Raw genomic sequence first — 23,707 nt, 5'->3', positions numbered from 1 at the left:
TAGATTATTTGTAAAACAGATGCAGTAAATTTTAATATACAAAACAGTTAGATATGAGCTCATAGGACGACTAATCAAAATATACAACAAAGCTGTACAAGCAGCGGATGAGTTGTTCAAAACAAATATGCAGATTATGTTTATTCCTTAAGAATGGACACGCTTGTGTATTCTAACTATCGAAAAGTTAAATAGGTGTAGTTTGTAGGCAAATGAAAGACCATCTGCTACCAACAGTTATCTGTGACGGAAATTACCAATTCAGAAAGAGTTTGAAATTTTTTTTTATATAATAATAAATAAATATTTACCAACAATCACGCCACGTTAACTGGTCCCGTGATAAGTTCGTAAAGAGCTTGTGTTACAGGTACCAGATAACGGATAAAAATGTAAGATTCTTATTATACACATACATATATTGAATATACATCCATAACCCTGGAAAAGACATTTATATTTATCATACAAATATCTTCCCTTGGCGGGATTCGAACCCGCGATCCCCTTGTGTAGTGACCATGTCACTTACCACTACACTAGACGGCCGTTAAAAATATTTAAAAAGTTCTGCGTTAATAATTCTATTAAATCAATACATTTTTGGATCAAATTGTATTTACTTTCATTGGGTAATCTACGTAGCATATTTTATTTATGAATTAATTTTGTGGTCATTCATTGTTTAATCCCAAGCATTGTGTGTTAATGATTGTTGTTAAGTACCTACTCGAATGGGCAAAATGTGGATTCTCTTGCGTACATATTGTTGTATTGTCATGATAATTACTTCGGTTCCGCGGTTCAGTTAATACGTGTTACATTGTTCTGTGTTAGTTACAATGGAAGGCAAGCGAAGTGCTGGCCGAAAGTAGGATCTGGCCAACGCTAAATCACGAACTATGGTAGACGAGCCCTGATTTCTTGGAGACATTTGAAGTATTTCTTAAACTTAATTTGAAAAAAAAAGACATTCTAATATTGAAGTCTAATATTCAAGAATAAGAAAAAGTAAATTTTGAAGTCGTCGTGGCCTAAAGGAGAAGACGTCCGGTGCATTCGTATGAAGCCGATGTAACGATGTCCAATTTTTGTAATGAAACACTTACTTAACAATTTTTCACGATTGACATCCACGGTGAAGGAATAACATCGAGTAGTAAAAATCAAACGCGCAAATTATAATTGTTGGTAGTAAGACGTCTTGAGAGTCCGCACGGGTAGGTACCACCACCCTACCAATTTCTGCCGCGAAGCAGTAATGCGCTTCAGTTCGCTTTTTAAAAATTGAGACATTAGAACTCATATGTCAGGGTGTGTGTCGGAATTTACGTTGTAGATGTCTATAGCTCCGGTAACCATTTAAAAACAGAAGAGTCTGGAGCTAGTCCACCCATCTAAGCACTAAAAAAAATCCAATACGTTTGCAATAATCATCAATATTGTGAGTAACGACCGACTGGCGTAGTGGTAAGTGACATGGTCACTACACAAGGGGGTCGCGGGTTCGAATCCCGCCAAGGGAAGATATTTGTATGATAAATATAAATGTCTTTTCTAGGGTTATGGATGTATATTAAATATATGTATGTGTATAATAAAAATCTTACATTTATATCCGTTATCTGGTACCTGTAACACAAGTTCTTTACGAACTTATCACGGGACCAGTTAACGTGGCGTGACTGTTAGTAAATATTTATTTATTTATTATTTATTCCCTTTTAAATTGCCAGAGCAGCTTGCTACTTCTGTGGATGGACTCACACACATATTATTAAATCCTCACTAAACAGCCTACAAGATAAGACAGTGTCAATAAATTCTTGTGCAACGGTATTGCTCGATGTTGTAACAGCTTAGAAAGAAGTCCGGGAGTCTTTCATGACTCACATACTTTCGATATTAAGACAACGTAACCAAACCCGCATAATATTTGCAACTGAGCTCATTGTATTAAAATCAGTACTGTCGCTTTCGTATAAGGCTGAATGAACAAAAAATTATAACAACAATAATAATATTAAATCATTTGTCGCACGAGTCTCATTGGGTCGAGAGCTTATTTTGAATAAGACAAGAATAAAATAGATGTGGCGTTATTTATTTTTTCTATTTTTTAAATTTAAAATTGGATTGGATTTCGAATTAAATATAACGTTTTCGTCGACTGCGCGCCATTTTTTTATTTTATTTAATCCATTGATTTAGAGAAAGTTTCTTCAAAAAAATCGCCATTAATTTAAGCATATAATTAATTAATTATAACTGTAAAATATTAGTGTATTTTTCATACATTATGGAAAATAATAACGAAACATAAAATTTTAATCACAATAACGAGAGAATTGAATTTTTGGCTTTGACTGTTTTGAACAATGGAAGTATTCACTGGAAATTTCAATTGTTTTAGAGGTAACCCTATCGACTTCAATGTCGATGTTATTATATTGTGTTATTGAGCTCTAATAAGCTGTTTTTGTTTAGGGTAAATCGATAACATTAACAGTAAGGGGATTAAGACAATTCAAACTTTATCATATTGATTTTTAACGAAATTGATACCTTATAACTTGCACGCCGCAATAAAACACCCGCAGAAATAAGCAGAACAGTGTTGAGTGTTACCCTGTTAACGTATTAAAACTTCCCGCCTGTATCCAAGACTGGATTTATAATGAATCAAGCTACGTAGATTTTAATGTTTTTTTTTTATTTATTATTTATTGCTTTCATGGTTGAACGAGCTCACAGCCCACCTGGTGTTAAGTGGTTACCGAAGCCCATAGACATCTACAACGTAAATGCGCCACCCACCTTCAGATACAAGTTCTAAGGTCTGAGTATAGTTACAACGCCCTTCAAACCGAAACGCAATACTGCTTCATGGCAAAACTAGGCAGGGTGGTGTTACCTACCGGTGCGGACTCACAAGAGTTCTAGTAAAAATTGTGGATTGAAATCTATTTTGCAGCCCAGTAAAGTTATTTTCGTTTATTGCAGATGTGTAGCAGGTAATGTGGGCGAAGGCAATGGGCGGGCGCGGTGCGGCGCTTTGGCGCGTCGCGGCGTTGCTCGCCGTCGCGGCCGCCGTCACAACCGCCTACACGGTCGACTGCAACCACGAATACGCGGACTGCGATACCGAACTCAGTAAGTCATTTTGTATATGCTGTAGACTGTAAACTCGATATGAAGCCGTCGTAGCCTAAAGGATAAGACGTCCGGTACCTTCGTATGTTGCGATGCATCGGTGTTCGAATCCCGCTGACGTGTACCATTTTTTCTAAGGAAATACGTATTCAACAAATGTTAACGATTGACTTCCATGGTAAAGGAATAACATCGTGTAATAAAAATGAAACCCGCAAAATTATGGTTTGCGTAACTACTGGTGGTAGGACCTCTTGTGAGTCCGCACGGGTAGGTATCACCACCCTGCCGTGAAGCAGTAATGCGTTTCGGTTTGAAGGGCGGGGCAGCCGTTGTAACTATACTGAGATCTTAGAACTTATATCCATAGGCGAGTAGCGCATTTACGTTGTAGATGTCTATGGGCTCCAGTAACCATTTAACACCAGGTGGGCTGTCAGTTCGTCAACCCATCTAAGCAATAAATTTAAAAAAGTCTCGTCATTCGTAAAGCATACACTGCATCTTACTGATCGAGAACGCTTCGTCAATAATTATCGTGGTAATAAAAAATTGAGGTTTACGGGATAAGGCGCTCCGAGTACTCGTATCAAGCGATGCGACTATGCCGGTGTCCAAATCCCACAGGCAGATGCCAATGACGTTGAAGAAATAACTTGTTGTCATGGAAATCAAACCCACAAAACAATTAATTTGCCTAATTAGTAAACCATTGAGACGTAGACCTTGTGTCTTCAGATGGGTGGTGGCATTTGTGTTGCGATGTCTATGGGCTCAGATAACCACTTAACACCAGGTAGGCCGTGAGCTCGTTCGCTCGATTGTACCATTAAAAAAAAACAATATAAATAAATTAAAAGCTAATTGGTTAAATGGCTATCGGTACTCTTTAAAGACCAGTACAGTGCTTACCCCGTAACTAATAAGAGTCAGTTCTATAGTTAGTCAATATTAGAAGTCTAACTCTAAAAATTAAACTATTATTATTGTTATTATTTTTATTGCTTAGATGTGTGGACGAGCTCAAAGCCCACGTGGTGTTAAGTAGGAGTGGGTAATATCGGTTTTGCCGCGTATCGAATCGTATCTATATATCGAGGATCAATATCGGATATTGAATCTATATATTTTCTGAATCTATATATTGATGGATGCTAGTAGATTTTCTCGATTCATGATATTTGAGATTTGAAACGTTACGCTGATATAATATCGTAGTAGATATAGATTTAAGTCAACGTTATACGGTTGGTTTTCTGATATCAATTTATAATATGATCTTAAAGTAATAAAAAGAACATGAAAATAAAAATATCAAAAAAACTTTCCTTCATGCTTTTACCAGGCTTAGGACTGGCTACATTATTTTCAGTTTTTAGTATTTTGTGTCTTAATTTAAAATTACAAAATATACCAAAAAAGTGTAGATTTCAAAAGTTTAATACAAACACAAGAAATAAACTCAATTATTTGGATTCAACTAAAAATAGAAAAATGTGTACTTTAAAAATCAAACACAAAAAACTTTTAAGTATTTATAAACACTTGTCCAAAAATTCTAGTTCAAGGTCAAAGCGCGTGAAATTAAATTCAACGATGCAAATAGGCTATACTGCATTCAAGTTAGGGTCGAAAGTTGAAACTTCTTTCCTAAATTGTATCCTGCTGATACGCTAAGAATAATCTACAGACTTATGGACTTAAATATAAGGTTTACAATTGTATGGATAATGCCTGTTTCTGTTTCATTCATCACATGATATCCCTATCGTGCGCTCACTCACTCTGGCCGATTCGATACGAACCAAACGAATATTGCTGATATTAACGAATCGGTACGATATGCCGATGCGCATATCGAGCAATATCGTGTATCGGCTGATATCGAAATATAGATTTCGATTCACGAATCGGTACGATATGCCACGATGCCGATGCGCATCACATCGAGCAATATCGTGTATCGGCTGATATCGATATATAGATTTCGTGCGGGGCGATATCGGATTCAACGATATTGCTGCGATATATAGATATTGAATCTATATACGATTTATATCACCCACTCCTAGTGTTAAGTGGTTACTGGAGCCCGTAGACATCTACAACGTAAAATGCGCCACACACCTTGAGATATAGTTCTAAGGTCTCAGTATAGTCACAACGGCTGCCCCACCCTTCAAACCGAAACGCATTACTGCTTCACGGCAGAAATAGGCGGGGCGGTGGTACCTACCCGTGCGGACTCACAAGAGGTCCTACCACCAGTACTATCCAACTTTTGATTAGTTCATATACCATAAACGAAATGAAAGAATTAATTATGAAAATTACAAAAAATGGACGTGCACGGTTTAAAACTCGATGCCTCCAATGAACACTACTCTAACTCAAAATTCGTAGGTTTACAGGAGGAGAGTTTAAACGAAAAAAGTTGATAAATATATCTGCAATAATAAAGATTTTATGGTTTTTTCTTGTGTAACTAGCTGATTTACTCTTGCTTCGAACCCCATTAATAATGAATTTGTAATACTTCTAAAATAGTGTAGCGATTTGCGTGAAAAACGAAAATTTCAAAATTTTCAGTTAGAGTAGTGTTCATTGGAGGCATCGAACTGGTCATACAATCACTTGGCGTCATCTAGAGAAGAAATTACTGATATTAAAAAAAAATACATAACTAGTGTATGTACTTAGTTTAAGATATATGTACATACTTTCTGCATGTAGTCACTGGATGCAAGCAGCGTTTGGTAGTTGTGGCGAGGCTTGGGCGAGCCCTATGTCCAGCAGTGGGCGTCTGTGGGCTAAAGGCAGACATATTTATTTACTAGCGACCCGCCCTCGCTTCGCTTCGGAAACATTAAAACACACATGAAACCAACAAAAAATAAATAAAAAAATAATAAAAAAAGTAGCCTATGTTCATCAGGGACAATGTCGGCTTCTAATGGAAAAAGAATTTTTCAAATCGGTCCAGTAGTTTCGGAGCCTATTCGAAACAAACAAACAAACAAATCTTTCCTCTTTATAATATTAGTATAGAAAAGTGTTTAATCCCCGCATCTCAACTCTGCTTAATTTCACCCGTGCCCAATGTGGCGTGGAGATAATGCCAGAGTAGAGCGGTTCGCCCCCAGCCCCTTCCCTTGTACCATAAGGATGCACGACGATCCCTGTATATATATATACACATATACATATATACGGGACGGGACACGGAGCGAACCTTACCTCCATTACCTCCATGCCAGACCGGGCAGGGGTGATATATATACACACACACACACACGCACACGCACACGCACACGCACACGCACACGCACACGCACACGCACACGCACGCGCACGCGCACACGCACACGCACACGCACGCACACACACACACACACACACACTGTGTGGCTTTCTGTGGCTTAATTTATGATTTCCTCATCTATTTGATAGTCATCACAATTCATATTTGCACGTGAACGGAGCGCATCTAACAGAATGAAAAAAACGAGTTACGTTGTCGCTGAAAAAAAAATCTTATTTAAATTAACAAAGAAACTTTTTCTACTAAATCATCACACATTATGAATATGAATAGAACTCATAAGTTACTCACGCGGGGAGATCGTGTCCAACGTATTAGGGCGGACACGTTTTGAGCTTTACGCCGTTTAGTTCTTGTGTACATTCGCTTCTAAAGTTGATCTTTACAGAGCGGAATAAGTCGAAGCCTAAACGACATAAGCCGATATAGCTGTAACATGATTCGAAGCTTAGATCGGCAAGCGAATTTTTCTATTTAATAGTTTTACATGTTTATAACTCTCCGCTCATTTCCTCCCGCATTAGGAGGAGAAATATCACACCCCCGATTGCCTTCTTCGGCCAACCTATACCCTGAGCCAGGAAGGTAAAGTACCTGGTAGTCACCCTGGATGCATCCATGACATTCACCCGCATATAAAAACAGTCTGCGACCGTGCAGCATTTACTCTCGGCAGACTATCCCATGATATGTAAGCGGAGTAAAATGTCCCTTCGGGACAAGGTGACACTTTACAAAATATGCATAAGGCTCGTCATGACTTACGCGAGTGTGGTGTTCGCTCACGCGGCCCGCACACACATAAACACCCTCCAATCCCTACAATCCCGCTTTTGCAGGTTAGCCGTCGGAGCTCCGTAGTTCGTGAGGAACGTTGACCTCCACAACGATCTGGGTCTCTAATCAATCCAGAAATACATGAAGTCAGCGTCGGAACGGTACTTCGATAAGGCTATGCGTTATGATAATCGCCTTCTCGTTGTCGCCGCAGACCACTCCCCGAATCCTGATCATGCAGGAGCCAGTCACCGTCGACGCCCTAGAGATATCCTTACGGATCCGTCAGATCCAATAACCTTTGCATTAGACGTCTTCAGCTCTAACACTAGGCTTAGGCTTAGGAACCCCGGTAGCCGTACTCGTCGAATTCGACAAAGAGGTCGACGTGCAACCTAACCCATGCATCAGCCCGCTGAGTTTCTCGCCGGATCTTCTCGTGGGTTGCGATTCCAGTCCGGTAGTAGATTCATTCGCGAAGAAATTGCTCTTGAGTTGTTACTCTCTCTCTCTCCCTCTCTTCGGAGGCGCTCGGGCAGTTGTTAGCAAACCTCGCCCCTCCTGACTGAGCCTTTGCTCGCCCACCTGTCCCGGTGAAACTGGAAAGGCCTTCGGGCCTCCAGTAATCTTTCAATATTAAAAAAAAACATGTTTATAAATGTAATAGACGCCGGTAACCGCTTTACACCACACAAACCGCAAATTCGGTGCGCTGCGTCCGCAAAATATACATTAGCAACAAAAATAATACTTACATTCACAGATAAATTTCTAATGGCAAAAGCTAGTATAAATTGAGACAGTTAGTTAAAAAATCTATAATATCTTCAAACGCAGCAATAACCGTAGTAGGAAATTAGCCGGTCTGCGCCGTTCTGCTCTGTTGGGCGTTGAATTTATCGCTTTTTTGTTGTTCTTAATCTATCTTTTATGATAATTGTTGTTATCCTACACTTTTTGTTATAAAATTTTGATCTTCTTTAATTTTAGGAACCTAAACAAATTCATGTAATCTCACATTATAAACTAACTCGCTAAGGCTTAAATTACAATATTGCACTCCCTTATATTTTTCGTGAATCTTGAAGGCTCAATAAATTGCGTAAAATAATATTTATTTTCTATTTATTTATTAGGCACACAATACTACACATCACAAGCTAAAAAGATACCTGAAAAACACAAGTAAAAAGAAACAAAATCTGGCTTGCAACATAAGCCATGTGCGCACGACTAAGCAAGGCAAAGTGCTGAATTTGTACACAATGTTCCTTACATTTATACGACAAAACAACACGATAACGAAAACTAATCTAACTTATAATGTAAGGAAATAATTTTATTCACAATATACATTAAACACACTACTTAACCTATTATTAGCATGGAGGACGTCCTTGAATATTTTTGTAAGCGTCACTAACCTACAAGTAAAAATATCAAACTCATTTGACGACTTTACCAGTTCGTTATAGGTGCGACACATTCGGGTAATCTATACTAATATATTAATCTACAGTGGTTTTTACGGATGTTCCGTTATAACTACGGAACCATGCATCCGATTGACTTGAAACTTGGTATCCATGTAGAAAATACATGTATGTAAGCTTGAAGGTAGACATTATCTTGTTGAACACCAAGTAAAACGATGTCACCTTTTGATTCCTGATTTAATCAACAATATGTTATCTTAACAATTCACTTTAACACTTGTCCAACTTTAACCAGTACGTACAACAGTCACTGAATCACACAACGTAACAAGGATATAGTAAGTGCACCAGGCAAGCGCAGTCCAACGAATGTTCATTGCAAGGCACGTTCCGCCTTTTTATACTAGCCGGCGCAGCTGGCTTATGAGTCACTTCTGTTGCAGCTGTTGTTTACGAGTGGAACGACACGGCCGGCGCACCTAGCTTGTGTGAGTCACTCCTATTGCACGTGCTATATAACATAAATATCGTTAACGCCGTCACGGCCATACTGACGTGCGCTCGTCCTCGTGCGCGCATTCTTATGGTATGTCTGTGAACAACAAACGTGTTCGTTCATCCTGACATTAACGGATGCAACTTAAAACGTGGTCTATGATATTAACAATCTAGTACGGTTCGGTTCGCATAATTCTTCAGAAAATCCTATACTGGCTATAAATAACCTTCAGACTGCTTACATACCTGGGCCAGTTCATTTAAAACTCTTCAGGTATGTAAGTATGTCCCTTTTAACTTGGACCGGATAATGCTAGACCGAATCGCAATCCCTGTAGCTAATTGTTGTGGCTAATCTGGATGAAAATCCCTATAGCCAAGCCATTGGACCGGACAGACCCTTCAATGACTTCACACTTTCTTTTTTTTTTTCTCTCTTTTTTTTTTTTGCTAGTCCGGATTAACATCTCTCTAGCCACATACAATTCTATTTTTTTTTTTTTTTTAATCTGCGTGTACGGTAGCGTTTTTTAAAACATTTCTTAAACCAGAACATTTATACGGAATTTCTTCAGAAATAGTGCGAGACCGACCATCGTTTTCTACATGTCCAACACCTGCACCCGAGGTGCCTGAGCTTACAGACATTGTATCACTACCCGCAGACTATGTTTGCTGTATCGCTATTTGCGGACAAAAATGTCGCTTCTATTGTCAGTGATAGAGTCGTCATCATTAAGATCAGTTTCATGAACAAGATTAATTAACCCATCTGTGTACGCCGTCACGTCATCGTCACTATAATTTTCAGAAATTTCTAGTAGGCCTGACGGGCCTCGAGGTATTTCACGTAAGTTTTCATGGGGAAATTTGTACACTCTATTAGTCTAAGTTACTTTCAGATCAAAGAGTGACTTGTTCATGAAACCGCTTACCATTGAATAAATTACTATGACTTTGTTTTATAAGACTACATTCTGACCCTGAATGGAACATAAAGGGGAAGCCAAAACCACTTATCTGTAACACACTGAAGCTCTGGAACACACGTTGACGTCTCTGGTTGCACCTGCCACAGCGCCTGGAGCAGTGTCGTTTTTCTTCTTGTAGCGCATGGAACACCCAGAAGTTACATGACTCGCATCACCGCACACGTAACAGCTGACTTGCAGGCGAGAGCCGGGCGCCCACGGATGAGGAGGTTGTTCAGGTTTTGCTGGAATATCGAAAAAAGTTTGAGAGCAGTATCTGTCGCAACACCCTTCGGCACGATGCCCAGGTTTTCCGCAGAAATGGCAGCTTCCACGGAAAAAAACTTCGAGAGCATTTTGGTTCTTTATCAGGATCTTCGTTTTTTCTTTTGAGGGCAAAGCCACGTAATGTGTGAAATAGACGATTTTTTGTGGTAATAACGACAGAGTTCAATTCCCGACGGATTCTTTCATCACACTGCGACAGTATTGATATAACAAATCCGGTGGCTATTTGTTCTGGCACATTAGCGTCGGGAATCTTCTTTATAAGTTGCCATAGCCGGATACCGGCTTCAGCTGGTCCCTTTTTGCTTTCCATTTCAAATTTAATAACCAGGTCGAAGTGGTCTTGCATCATTAGATAATTTTGTCAGCATCTCTTTAATAGTAGGCCAGGATATCTTACCAGGCTGTATTTTTTTGAGGCAAGTAGCAGCTCGAGCCTTAAGCGAATGTGTGAGAGTCAAAATTAAATCGACACCATCCAATACTTCAACTACTTTAAACGGCCCTTTAAACTTCGTATCTAATTTCGTTTGATTATGCTCTTCGTATTAATGTGTGGACGAGCTCACAGCCCACCTTGTGTTAAGTGATTATTGGAACCCATAGACATCCACAGCGTAAACGCACCACACACCTTGAGATAGAAGTTCTAAGGTCTCAGTATAGTTACAACCGCTGCCCCACCCTTCAAACCGAAATACACCACTGCTTCACGGCAGAAATAGGCAGGGTGATGGTACCCGTGCGGTCGATGGCACTATACGGAGCACCCGTCTGGTGCCACGTCCTTACCCACGAGAACGTCGCCGCGCTGCGACGCCGGCAGCGCGCGATCGCAGTCAGAGTTATTCAATGATACCTCACAGTCTCCTACGAGGCGGCGCGCCCTAGCGCAAGTGCAGCCGGAGCGCGGGGGCTCCAATATCGGCAGTCCGTGCTGGAGGCGTGGTCTCGTCGTTTGGCGGATCCGTCGGCCGGCCTCCGTACCGTCGAGGCGATCTGCCCGGTTCTCGCGGACTGGGTGGGCCGCGACCGCGGAAGTCTCACCTCCGGCTACCTGTGCAGACTCACAAGACATTTTACCACCATGCAAACTTCTTACCGCAACAAATCTTACCAGCCACCACGCAAACTACAATTTTACGGGTTCCACCTCTCTTACACGATGTTACTCCCACACTGAGGAAGCCAACCGCGAACACTTGTCAAGCACGCACAAGCACGCACTTCACCGGAAAAACCTGCATCCGCCAGCGGAACCCGAACACCGCCGCATCGCGACACGAACGCACCGGACGTCTTATCTTACAGGTCACGACGACTTCAGATGTGTCAATTTTTCTTCCCCACGGAAACTTGCTTGCTTTCTTGTTTGCTTGCTTGCTGGAGCCCGAAGTCATCGAACGTGTAGTGTTATTGGTATTGAATCGAGTAGATTCTAAAATTTCAGCGACAATTCACAGTCTCATGTCCTGGTTTACTGTACTAGTGCCATGTAACTCTAGCAGTAGTCATTGGCTTAAAAACGATTCGTGTCGGAACTACCCACTCGTCATGACAGATCCATTATTGCGATCGAAGTTTCACTTGAGATTTGCACTTGCCTTAATTTCTTGCAATAGCTTGTTACGTGTTGTTATTCCGTTTGTAAATGCCATGTGATGAAGTCGACAGTCAAACTGGGCAACATGAGCCAGAACGTAAGATGTGACGATTTCTTCGTGGCTCAGATCTTCCATCGAGGTAACAGAGACGTTATTACACGACTTACGTATGCTGCATTCACGCTCTTGTGGCGTACCACTACTAGTATTCTGATCTGCATCATGTCTTTTTTGCTGTACTTCGAACATGTTCAAACACGTCACGCCAGTGAGAGTAGAGTCCTGATCTCACTTCTGATGTAAGCTTGAAGGTAGACATTATCTTGTTGAACACCAAGTAAAACGATGTCACCTTTTGATTCCTGATTTAATCAACAATATGTTATCTTAACAATTCACTTTAACACTTGTCCAACTTTAACCAGTACGTACAACAGTCACTGAATCACACAACGTAACAAGGATATAGTAAGTGCACCAGGCAAGCGCAGTCCAACGAATGTTCATTGCAAGGCACGTTCCGCCTTTTTATACTAGCCGGCGCAGCTGGCTTATGAGTCACTTCTGTTGCAGCTGTTGTTTACGAGTGGAACGACACGGCCGGCGCACCTAGCTTGTGTGAGTCACTCCTATTGCACGTGCTATATAACATAAATATCGTTAACGCCGTCATGTACTTAATGGATAGGCTAATATTTATATGAGTCTTGGACTCCCTAATAATAATGACCACAAATAATGATGTTAATTTTAAATGACCAGCGAAGCGGACAGGTACAGCTAGTAGGATTATAATATGATACATATATTGTTTTTGTAAATTAACAATGCAAACACGTTGTTTTGGTTGACCCTACGAGCACCTAATATGAATAATTGACAGAAGAATCACTGATTCATTATGGTTTTTTCATACACAAGTTCATGTTCCATTTGATATTAAGTGGTTACCAGAGCCCAAAGCTACTAACGCGAATGTTGCTTAGCACACTGAGACAAATTCTTAATATATTATATAATATATGTGAAGTATTAGCTCTTCCTATTTACACGATGAAAAACTTATACTGATTATATGTAATTTTTCCCAAATGTTCATAACTTTTTATTTTATTGCTTAGGTGGGTGGACGAGCTCACAGCCTACCTAGCGTTAAGTGGTTACTCGAGCCCATAGACATCTACAACGTAAATGCGCCACCCGACTTGAGATATAATTTCTAAGGTCTCAGTATAGTTACAACGGCTACCTCACCCTTCAAACCGACACGCATTACTGCTTCACGGCAGAAATAGGCAAGGCGGTGGTACCTAGCTGTGCGGACTCACAAGAGGTCCTACCACCAATATAATTAAATCATAGTTTCAAATGGCAATGTAAATAAATGTTTTCTAATATTTTATGAACTATGAAAGTATCAACAAAAACATAAACACATCTACAATATAACAATAAAACAAATTACTGTCATTCGTATTGATTGAATAAACAAGTTTGTGTAAAACTTAAACCCACGTTATCTGTGGATTTTTCCGAAAACGAATCAAACTTTTTTTTACCGTTAAATAAATCGGCTCCCACACCTTTACCACAACTTTGATTTAAAAGGAAAACCAGTTTTTCCAGATTCTAAACGAAACAATCAAAATTTCGCAAAATGTCTGTGTATTTATATCGATGAGGTATAATGTCAATGTTATTTACATTTCATTACTTAAGACACGTGAGAATCTATGAGATCTTCTGTGTTAAGCTTATAAAATAACTTGAACATTTGTATGTTTGTTTATGTTTTACGTGTCATATAAGTGATTGAGTTAAGAGCTTCTGTGTGCTTAGTGCGAGCTTTTAACTTCTCGATCGCGTAAAAGTTTACTCAAATTTGTTTGGAGCTGGAACCGCTTCCTTTCGTTTGCCGCTAGGGGCACTGTTCTAAGTCTATAAAAAATTTTTGAGTTAACTTTGACGCGATCGAGAAGTTAAAAACCTCACACTAAGCACACTGTAAAAACATATGGAATCGTGTTTGGTATAGTATCATCAACGCAAGACAGATGGCACAAGACTTAGTTCCAAAAAAATATTTGTATAGTACTTTCAGAGGGCTACACAGACATAGTATATTTAATTGTATCCTAGGACCGGAGAGCGAATGCGATCTAATTAATTTCTTTTACAAATCAAATATTTTTCTCGACACTGCTGATATTACAAATAGGTCAATTATTTAATTAAAAAAAAAACAATAAGGTTTGGTCTCCAGCGTTTAAGCTTAAAGAGCCTATATACCCAATGTATTTGAATCGATGGGACTATCTTAGGATACAAATCCGGAAGGCGGTCACAAAATTTTCTGGATTAATACAAGTTATCGTAAAACAGAAACCAAAACCAGAAATCTTAAATAGGAGGAGTCTAAGATATTAAACTGTAATTATTTTATTGCTTAGATGGGTGGTTTCACGGTCCACCTGGTATTAAATAATTATCAGAGCCCATAGAGACATCACAACGTGAATTCCACCATCTGCTTTGAGACTTAAGGTCTATATCTCAATTGTATAATAATCACTCAGATTATAATTGTTTGTGGGTGTCATTTTTATTTCGCTATATAATGCTTACATCGCGGAAGTCATTCGTGAACACAACTAAAAAAATAGTATCTGACTGCGGGATTTGAACACTGTCACTGTCGCATTGCTCGATACGAGTACACCAGCCGTCTTATCATTTAGGCCACGTCGATTTTAAAACAACTTTTCTTTGGTATAATTTAGCCGCCATTGACAAGCTTTGGTGGTATGATAAAACATTTTGGAAATGGTTTCCTTACAAACAAGACAGATAAGTACCATATTCACCTCTATTTCTCAATTCATTTTTTCTTTTTTTGTATTATTAAATAGTTTTTAACGAGATGCGACGATATTATTTGCAAAGTGTCAATAACGAAGCAAATAAGATAATGTAAAATTTTGCATAGTAAAACCTTAACACAAGTGTTCGCTATATTCATTAAAATTTTAAGAATTACTTGTGTAAGCAGTTAATAATATTATAGAAGGTTCCTTATTCTTGTGTCACATGCTAAAACCACATCCTTTTTAGGAAACATAATTATGCCATTAAGTATTATTCTATACGCCGTATATAGTTTACAAAAGCTTTTACGTGTTTCAGAGTTTGTTTTGTAGAATATCCTACCTCGACCTTTCCTTTTTTATTGTAAGTAGACGCGCATACAGCCTACCTGATGCCGAGTGATTACCATCAAATCAAATCAAATCAAATCAAAAAAGTTTTATTCAACATAAATGAAAGTACATACTTGTTGAACGTCAAAGAACTACCGCCAATTCACAAGAATTAGCCTCCGTCCTGAGAAGAATTGGCAAGAAACTCAGCGGCATGTCTTTTTTTTTTTTTTTTAAATATTAGTTTTTTTTTAAATATTAGATTTTTTAAATATTCATTTTTACAATAAGTAATTATAACATAAAAATCGCTCATGAAGGCCAGCAATGCCTGGGCTAGAGCCAAGCCGCCCGCTACTAATCATCCGTCCATGTCACCTTTTCCGCAAGTCGTAGACGAAATTAAAACATATACTAGAGGTCCCATAGTAGTCGAAATTCGACTATAATTAATTGGAATTGTAAGTTTGTACCCTATTATGATTGTGTTTTATACTTCTATAATCACAAATTTCGCCAAGACTACACTATAAAAAAATATTAAGACAAACAATATTTAATTTTAATCTATTCTCAATTTGACAACGGACGTCAAGAACAAAAGTTTGACAATAAATAGTATGCATGCGTGTGTGCGTCAAATACATGGTATGTAGTGTGTGTAATATTTTCTTTATTGATTTAATGTATCTTCTATGCATTATTTTAAAAAAACATTAGCATTGTGCACTTCTTCTCTATATTCTCTATAAGTGTGGAAAATTTCATACTCCTCCGTCCGCGCAATTTTCGTAAAAAGGGATACAAAGTTTTTGTTTCACGTATTAATATATAGATTTTACGCTTTAATCTCGGTTTTTTTTTCAAATTCTCCTCATATTATTTCTGTCATTTCGAATTCATTATTTTCGTGGTAAGGGGCAACTCAGAATGATTCATTTTAAATTAAACGATAGATTAATTTCAATGTTACAAAATAGATGCCTCTATTTGGAATGCAGAGTCGTGACTTTACTCATGCCGTTTTCGGTAAACACAAATACGGTCGTAACCTTTTTGTGAATTTTCCAACAAATGTTTTCTTGTGTATCGGAATTCTTTAAAGAGATACGTATTTTTTTATAACCACATAAATACTTCTTATGATCAGAAGAAGAATGAGAAATTTTGCTATTTCCAATAAAAAATTATATAGAACAGACAAAGCTGTATGGGCTTAGATCCCCTTGCCTTTCCTAATAAGGAAAAATTGTACAAAAAAAGTCTATGGAACACTGAGCTGCAACTTTAAATTCTTATATTCATTCCTGCAAAGATTTTCCCTCGCTGCGTCAATTCGAAAAAAAAACAATACTCCAAAGCCAATACAAACAAAGTTAGTGACAGACTGACATAATAATGGCGGGTTATGTCACATGGGTTACGACAGCAATCCGAAATGAGTTTCCCATAACGAACTTCAAACCACTAAATCGTGGAGAACACAGCTTATTGTTTGATATAATTCTAGTGACGCAACACAGCGCCGCCGGCAGGTTTGCTTTTTTGCGATAGTTTTGTCTCATCGTGGCTGCTGATTAATAGGGTCGATTGACTAATGACGAGATGTTACTCAAGTCTGCCTAATTAGGAACGGTACAGGCGGACATAGAAGTTGTGACTTACTGAATACCATAGACGTTTTTGGTAATCACTTCAAAAGTCGCTCCGCGGTATGCATATTTTAATAATAAAAACACGCACATGACTTGTACATTACGTCGCTTCCTCGATGTTTTCTGATGCACAGGTTTGTAGGCGTTAAAAAGTACATCTTTACGTAAGCAATTTGAGTTACGCGATTGCTTGAGTCGCGGATACCGCAACTTCGATTACCTTCAGACAATTCTTCTGCTATAAATGCTTTTCCGCATTATTACAGTGATACATTACTCCCCACATGGCTGCGAGGGCTTATATCCTTAATATAAAAAGTTATATGTTCTCATCCCAAATAAAAAAAGACGTAATTTTTTTTTAATGTACACAACATTAATATGTTTTTTTTTATTGCTTAGATGGATGGACGAGCTCACAGCCCACCTGGTGTCAAGTGGTTACTGGAGCCCATAGACATCCACAACGATAATGTGCCACCCACCTTGAGATATAAGTTCTAAGGTCTCACGTATAGTTACAACGGCTGCCCCACCCTTCAAACCGAAACGCATTACTGATTCACGACAGAAATAGGCAGGGTGGTGGTACCCACCCGCGCAGACTCATAAGAGGTCCTACCACCAGTAATTACCTACCACCAGGTCCTACCACCAGTAATTTGTAGTTACAAAAAGTTGTAAACTGATTTCGACAATGTCAAATATTCCCGCTATTTATTTGAGTGACGATGAGGATCGTTCTCTTGTATATTAAAATACTCTTGAAATTCAGCTATTGACTGATGTTAAAAAAGACGGTCGTTAACCTTTCACATTGAACTTTTCATAAATGTAAAATATTTTTATTCATCAAGCACCAGTTGATTTTACGTAATAAACTGTGCAACTGCGTAGAACCGAGGTCATGTTAATAAAAATCTGTGTGAAAAACATTCAAATTTCAATCATTGTCTAATCGATTTTGAATTCGAAACAAATTTGTTCTACTTTTGTAATATAATCAAACATAAAACAATCATGATTCCAAAGAAATACGAATTATGTACGTACGAATAATGGGAAAACACCTGAATAGGTAGCTCTGTAGTAAAATACTATGAGCAGTGACCACTAAGCTTCAGGTATGCTCGTCTGGATTCACAGGCAATAGGAAAGTAAGCCGTGAGCAGATTCAAGAACATAAGCAGCTAATTAAACGGATATATTCTATTAGAAGACATATAATACCAATGTTTTTTTTTAATTGCTTAGATGGGTGGACGAGCTCACAGCCCACCTGATGGTAAGTGGTTACCGGAGCCCGTAGAAACCTACAACGTAAATGCGCCACCCACCTTGAGATATAAGTTCTAAGGTCTCAGTATAGTTAGTTACAACGGCTGTCCCACCTTTGAAACCGAAACGCATTACAACCTACCAGCGCGGACTCACAAGAGGTCCTACCACCAGTAATTACGCAAATTATAATTTTGCGGGTTTGATTTTTGTTACACGATGTTATTCCTTCATCGGGAAGTCAATCGCGAACATTTGTTGAGTACGTATTTCATTAGAAAAATCTTCCGGAATTACAGCCAATAGCAAAGTAAGCCGTGACCAGATTCAAGAAGATAAGCAGCTAATTAAACTATTAGAAGACATATAATAGGTACCAATGTCTGTAGTAAATGATAATATGCTCATTGTCAGCGGTATTTATTGACCTTGTAACGGTTAGAAGTTCAAACTGGGACGCGTCTAGTGAAAGTGGACGACCGTGGGATATTGTATGATCTTCTATTAAGAAATCAAATTAAGGCTAAGAACATAATAATATATCAAGCTAGTACTAAGCTTCGTATTCTACGCTGAGATTTTGAGTAAGAATGTTCGTTGATGATATACCTAGTACTCGTCAGACACATTATTCATTCATATAATTTAATAAAAGTTTTTTTCAAATGTTTAGTTTAGGTTAACGAGCTCGATGTTAAGTAGTTACCAGAGCCCATAGACATCAACAACGGAAATGCCATCACCTATCTAGAGACATGAGTTCTAAGTCTGAGTTCTACTGGGACGGCGGGATGGATGTAATATGCTCTGCATTAACCCTGTCCCGCGATCCCAATAGCTCCGACTGGGCTCCGGTCCGGTAAGGGTATGGTGCTGGCTGTGAGCGGCAGGAGTTTTTAGTGAAGTTCAACTCCCACACGCGATTTTCTCCTGTGGAAAAAAAGTCTGAGTTCTACAGGACAACCGCTGCCCGCCCGTGAAACACGGGGGATGTGAGGGGGTTCGAAAGAATTGTTTGTGATGACAACATCCCAAATAATGCGCTCATCCACAGGGTTGCTTCTAGGGAACACATCGTTTCTAGGGAAATGTAAAAGCCAGAATGAAACGAAATTACGGCAATAAGTAGGTGCCAGGACCCGTAGTCAGCGTATGAATACAGTCCGATCCTTTGGGACATAGTGTTGAAGTTTAAACTGTATTGCTTAAATGCTATTCCAGCCATCAGACAAGAACGAAAGAGAAAATCTTATTTATGTCCAAATATTAGATTTCTCTTTCAATGAACATCCGTTTTCAACTTTGAATTACATATATGTAATTTTGAAAATCTATATACATATGTTGCTGTACATACATATATCTGTATATAAAAATGAATTGCTGTTCGTTAGTATTGCTAAAACTCGAGAACAGCTGGACCGATGTGGCTTATTTTGGTCTTGAATTATTTGTGGAAGTCCAGAGTACGTTTAAAAGATAGGTAAATATGAAAATGCTGGGAATTAAATAAAAATAACAATTTTGTTTTTCCTATGATGTGTCCCCCGTCGGACAAAAAGTTACAAAAGTTTAGGTCTTTTATTTATCGATTGAGGCACTACGAAGTCTGCCGGGTCAGCTAGTTTTAAATATAATCCGAACAGTATAATAAAGTCATTATTATTATCAATATAGATAAGCTGTTTTACATTTAGAGTTGTTAATATATTATTAGCATTCGTGATTATTTTTAAATAATTATCAAAGTAAATTATATTTTAACGAAGACACCGGTTTTTATTCATCGGACTTACTGTATCGTGAAGCCGTGAGTTAATAAAGATTTGATTTATTATTTGTGATTCGATGAGTTTACTCGGAGATACCTGTGCTCGTATTTATAATGAACACTAATTTGAAATTACTGCGGAAATAATTTTTTTTGCAAATTACAAACATTCTACGTATGCAAACATTATAAACCCGAAGCCGAGTTTGTTTGTTTGTTAGGCTTTCACGTCCTATCAACTCAACTGTTCTTTTGCATACATACGGTAGGCAGCGGCTTGGTTCGGTAGGCAGTGGCTTGGCTCTGCCCTTGGCATTGCTGAAGTCCATGGGCGACGGTAACCACTCACCATCGGGTGGGCCGTATGAGCGTCTGCCTACAAAGGCTATAAAAAAAAAACATGTTATTAGGTATACGGTAAAGGACATAAGGTACCTATCATCAAGAAAAAATGTACGATCTTGGGGGAGATATAATTTTTACTACATTAACGAGTAAAGTCGTCTCTAAAAGGAGTAAAACAATAATTTAAAATCAAATAAAATCAAATATGCAGCTTCAAATCAAAAACTACTGGTATAAAACTTTGAGTTCAGTAAGGTCCATTTAACTCACTCCCATGAACGTTTGATTACTTTCGAAAAGACCTAATGGTAAAATCTAGATTTGTTTACATATTACGGTATTTTACGGTAGGCAGCGGCTTGGCTCTGTCCCTGGCATTGCTGAAGTCCAGGGGCGACGTAACCACTCACCATCAGAAAAAAAAAAAAAAAAGTGTGCACTAGGTCTATCTTCAATTTTATGAATCAATGTTTGTGTGTGTATAATTGTATTTTGTAATAATTGCGAATTTAACTGGAAGGGAAGCAGTTTAATATATACACACGCATAGATTTGCCATCAATTTAATTCAGAATTTGACACCACGTGTCAAGGTTGGCGAAGAAATTTACATTTAGAAGTTTGTGGTTTTTAGTAACCATCTCAACACCAGGCAGAAGCTATTTTTTTGAATATACGACAAAAAAAAATCTCTTTTTATTTCATTGCATCACAGTTTATTAATAATGGGAAGTTAAAAAAAAATCAAATATTATCGTTAAAAAGAACAACATTGATTTACAATATAGAATTTTCTTCGGTTTTCTCAATTTTCTTAAACGTTCGTAGCCACGGAAACAATAAAGTATTCAAACCGTCAGAAATAAAATAATTAAAAATAGAAAACATGAGATTATATCGTAAAAATAGTTTCAATACTACAATAACTGTAATCCGTTGACCTCATAGTGAAAATGCATATCTTGTTGATTGTTTTTTTTTTAATCGGAAAATTCTTTGAAATTAAAAGGTAACAGAATCAATAGCACCAAGAAGTTTTTAAAATTAATGTCCTTCATACACACTATACGTGCCACAAAATAAAGACAGATTTTTTTTTTGTTTTTTGTTTTGTTCGAATTTTGACATCTACTAGTTTTCATACTCTACGTGCCACAAAATAAAGACGGAATATTTTTTTTTTGTTTTTGTTCGAATTTTGACATCTACTAGATTTCACACTCTACGTGCCACAAAATAAAGACGGAATATTTTTTTTTTGTTTTTGTTCGAATTTTGACATCTACCAGATTTCACACTCTACGTGCCACAAAAAAAAGACGGAATATTATTATTTTTTTGTTTTTGTTCGAATTTTGACATCTACTAGTTTTCACACTCTACGTGCCACAAAATAAAGACGGAATATATATTTTTTTGTTTTTGTTCAAATTTTGACATCTACTAGTTTTCACACTCTACGCGCCACAAAATAAAGATGGAATATTTTTTGTTTTTTGTTTTTGTTCGAATTTTGACATCTACTAGTACACAGAGAAGTGAAATTCAAAAGTTATTTAGCGCGATTAAGACCCATTTATTTAACAACTAAGAACTTGCAGCTAATACATAATGTACATATGTATTTGTATATGTGAGGTGCAATGGTCGGATAATGTTATGTATCTACGCAGACTGTCGCTGTTCGACGCCATTGTTTGTTAATACAAATATTGCGTATACGTAATCCGAATGAATGACATTACGAATTGTTTGGTTAGATTTTTTGTACCATTCGATTTTTTTTTATTGCTTAGATGGGTGGACGAGCTCACAGTCCACCTGGTGTTAAGTGGTTACTGGAGCCCATAGACATCTACAACGTAAATGCGCCACCCACCTTGAGATATGAGTTCTAAGGGTCTCAGTATAGTTACAACGGCTGTCCCACCCTTCAAACCGAAACGCATTACTGCTTCACGGCAGAAATAGGCAGGGTGGGGGTACCTATCCGCTCGAACTCACAAGAGGTCCTACCACCAGTAAGATTTTACTTAAGGCGTAAATAGCTTAAGTACACTAAGTTTATCTTAGGACAAAACAGCTTAGTACAATTTCCACTTCTGTTTGTCAACCGATTCTCTGTTTTGTTCAGTAGGTATTGACGTAGGTATTTTATATTTTTAATCTTTCTTTTAAAGTCAGTTTCTTTCTTCGAATTGTTGGACTGTAAAATGAAAAAAAAAACAAAATACTATTGTGTTAGAAGGCTTAGCACTAACGACCTGTGTCTATGATAAAGCATTAAAATTGCGCCTGGTTAAGCGGGAGAATAATTAATTATAGTTTAAATAAACGTTATCTATACTAATATATAATACTGCAGTGGTTTTTATGGATGTGCCTTTATAACTACTGAACCATGCATCCCATTAACTTGAAACTTGGCATTCATGTAGAAAATACATGTACTTAATGGATCGGCTAATATTTATATGAGTGTTGGACTCCCTAATAATAATGACAATAAATAATAATGTTATTTATAATAATTTAATTAATTATAATTTTAAATGTCCAGCGAAACGGGCGAGTACGGTTAGTAGAATATAATATCTTTTATCGCGAGTTTTAAACAAAATTAAATGTATGTAGGTACTTTACGGTTAAATCTCGTGATTTTCAGTTATTATTATATACGCTTCTTATACGTCACGGTTTTCGTAGCCACGGATGACTGACTATTATTGACAGTGAAATTCTTACTGCAATAAACAAATTTGCTTGGCTTTTAAGGTTCCATTAGACGGTATTGGTAACGATGTTTTAGTACGCCAAAAAAGTTGTAGCGCAGTCTGCGTTCAATGCTCGTTACATAGTTAACGGTACCTCGATAATTCCTGTAGCAAATAATCTGCGTCAGACCACACGCGATTGTCCAGCTACACATGAAAATCGTATGCGGATGTCTGACGCGTTTTACGCAACAAGTTATGAGGACATACCTCCTTCAACGCTACTGAGTCATTGGCTTTTTGACAATTGCTTGTCATATGTAAAAGTGACCCGCTTCTTAGTCGGTAACTCGAAAGCCAGCTGGGAATGTGGAACTGTATGAAACGGCCACTGAATAGTGGTAGTATTGTCCGGATTTATTGGGCATTGATTGACAAATTTTGGATATACGACCCCTCATAGGGTGGGCAACATTGAAGATTTTTTTCTGAGTCGGTCTCTTTATTACTGAAGGTCGTGTCTAGCTTGAAATATTGACCACTCGATTCACTATACTTCTTTATTCTCTTTATAGCCTCGGTTATAGGCAGGCCGGTGGGCGTCTTTACCAGATCAGACCAGCGGGTAGGTGAGCATCCGCGTGCAAGGGGAGTCGTTTGGTGGGTATAACTCAAGAGCAGCTGCTTCGCGAATAAAT

General features: G+C 38.0%; 1 protein-coding gene across 1 annotated transcript in view; it reads left to right on the top strand.

Moving 5' to 3' along the window:
* Positions 1-23,707, top strand: part of LOC101740079 (putative epidermal cell surface receptor) — an 80,019-nt gene that overhangs the window by 28,851 nt on the left and 27,461 nt on the right. The window contains exon 2 of the mRNA XM_012689568.4: positions 3,004-3,153. Within this exon, the coding sequence (XP_012545022.2) occupies positions 3,018-3,153 (136 nt within the window). The 5' untranslated portion in view covers positions 3,004-3,017. The remainder of the gene's footprint in view (positions 1-3,003; positions 3,154-23,707) is intronic.

The sequence above is a fragment of the Bombyx mori genome, chromosome 25, assembly GCF_030269925.1.
Source record: "Bombyx mori chromosome 25, ASM3026992v2".
Classification (NCBI taxonomy): Eukaryota; Metazoa; Arthropoda; class Insecta; order Lepidoptera; family Bombycidae; genus Bombyx; species Bombyx mori.
This window is presented reverse-complemented; position numbering and strand designations above follow the sequence as displayed.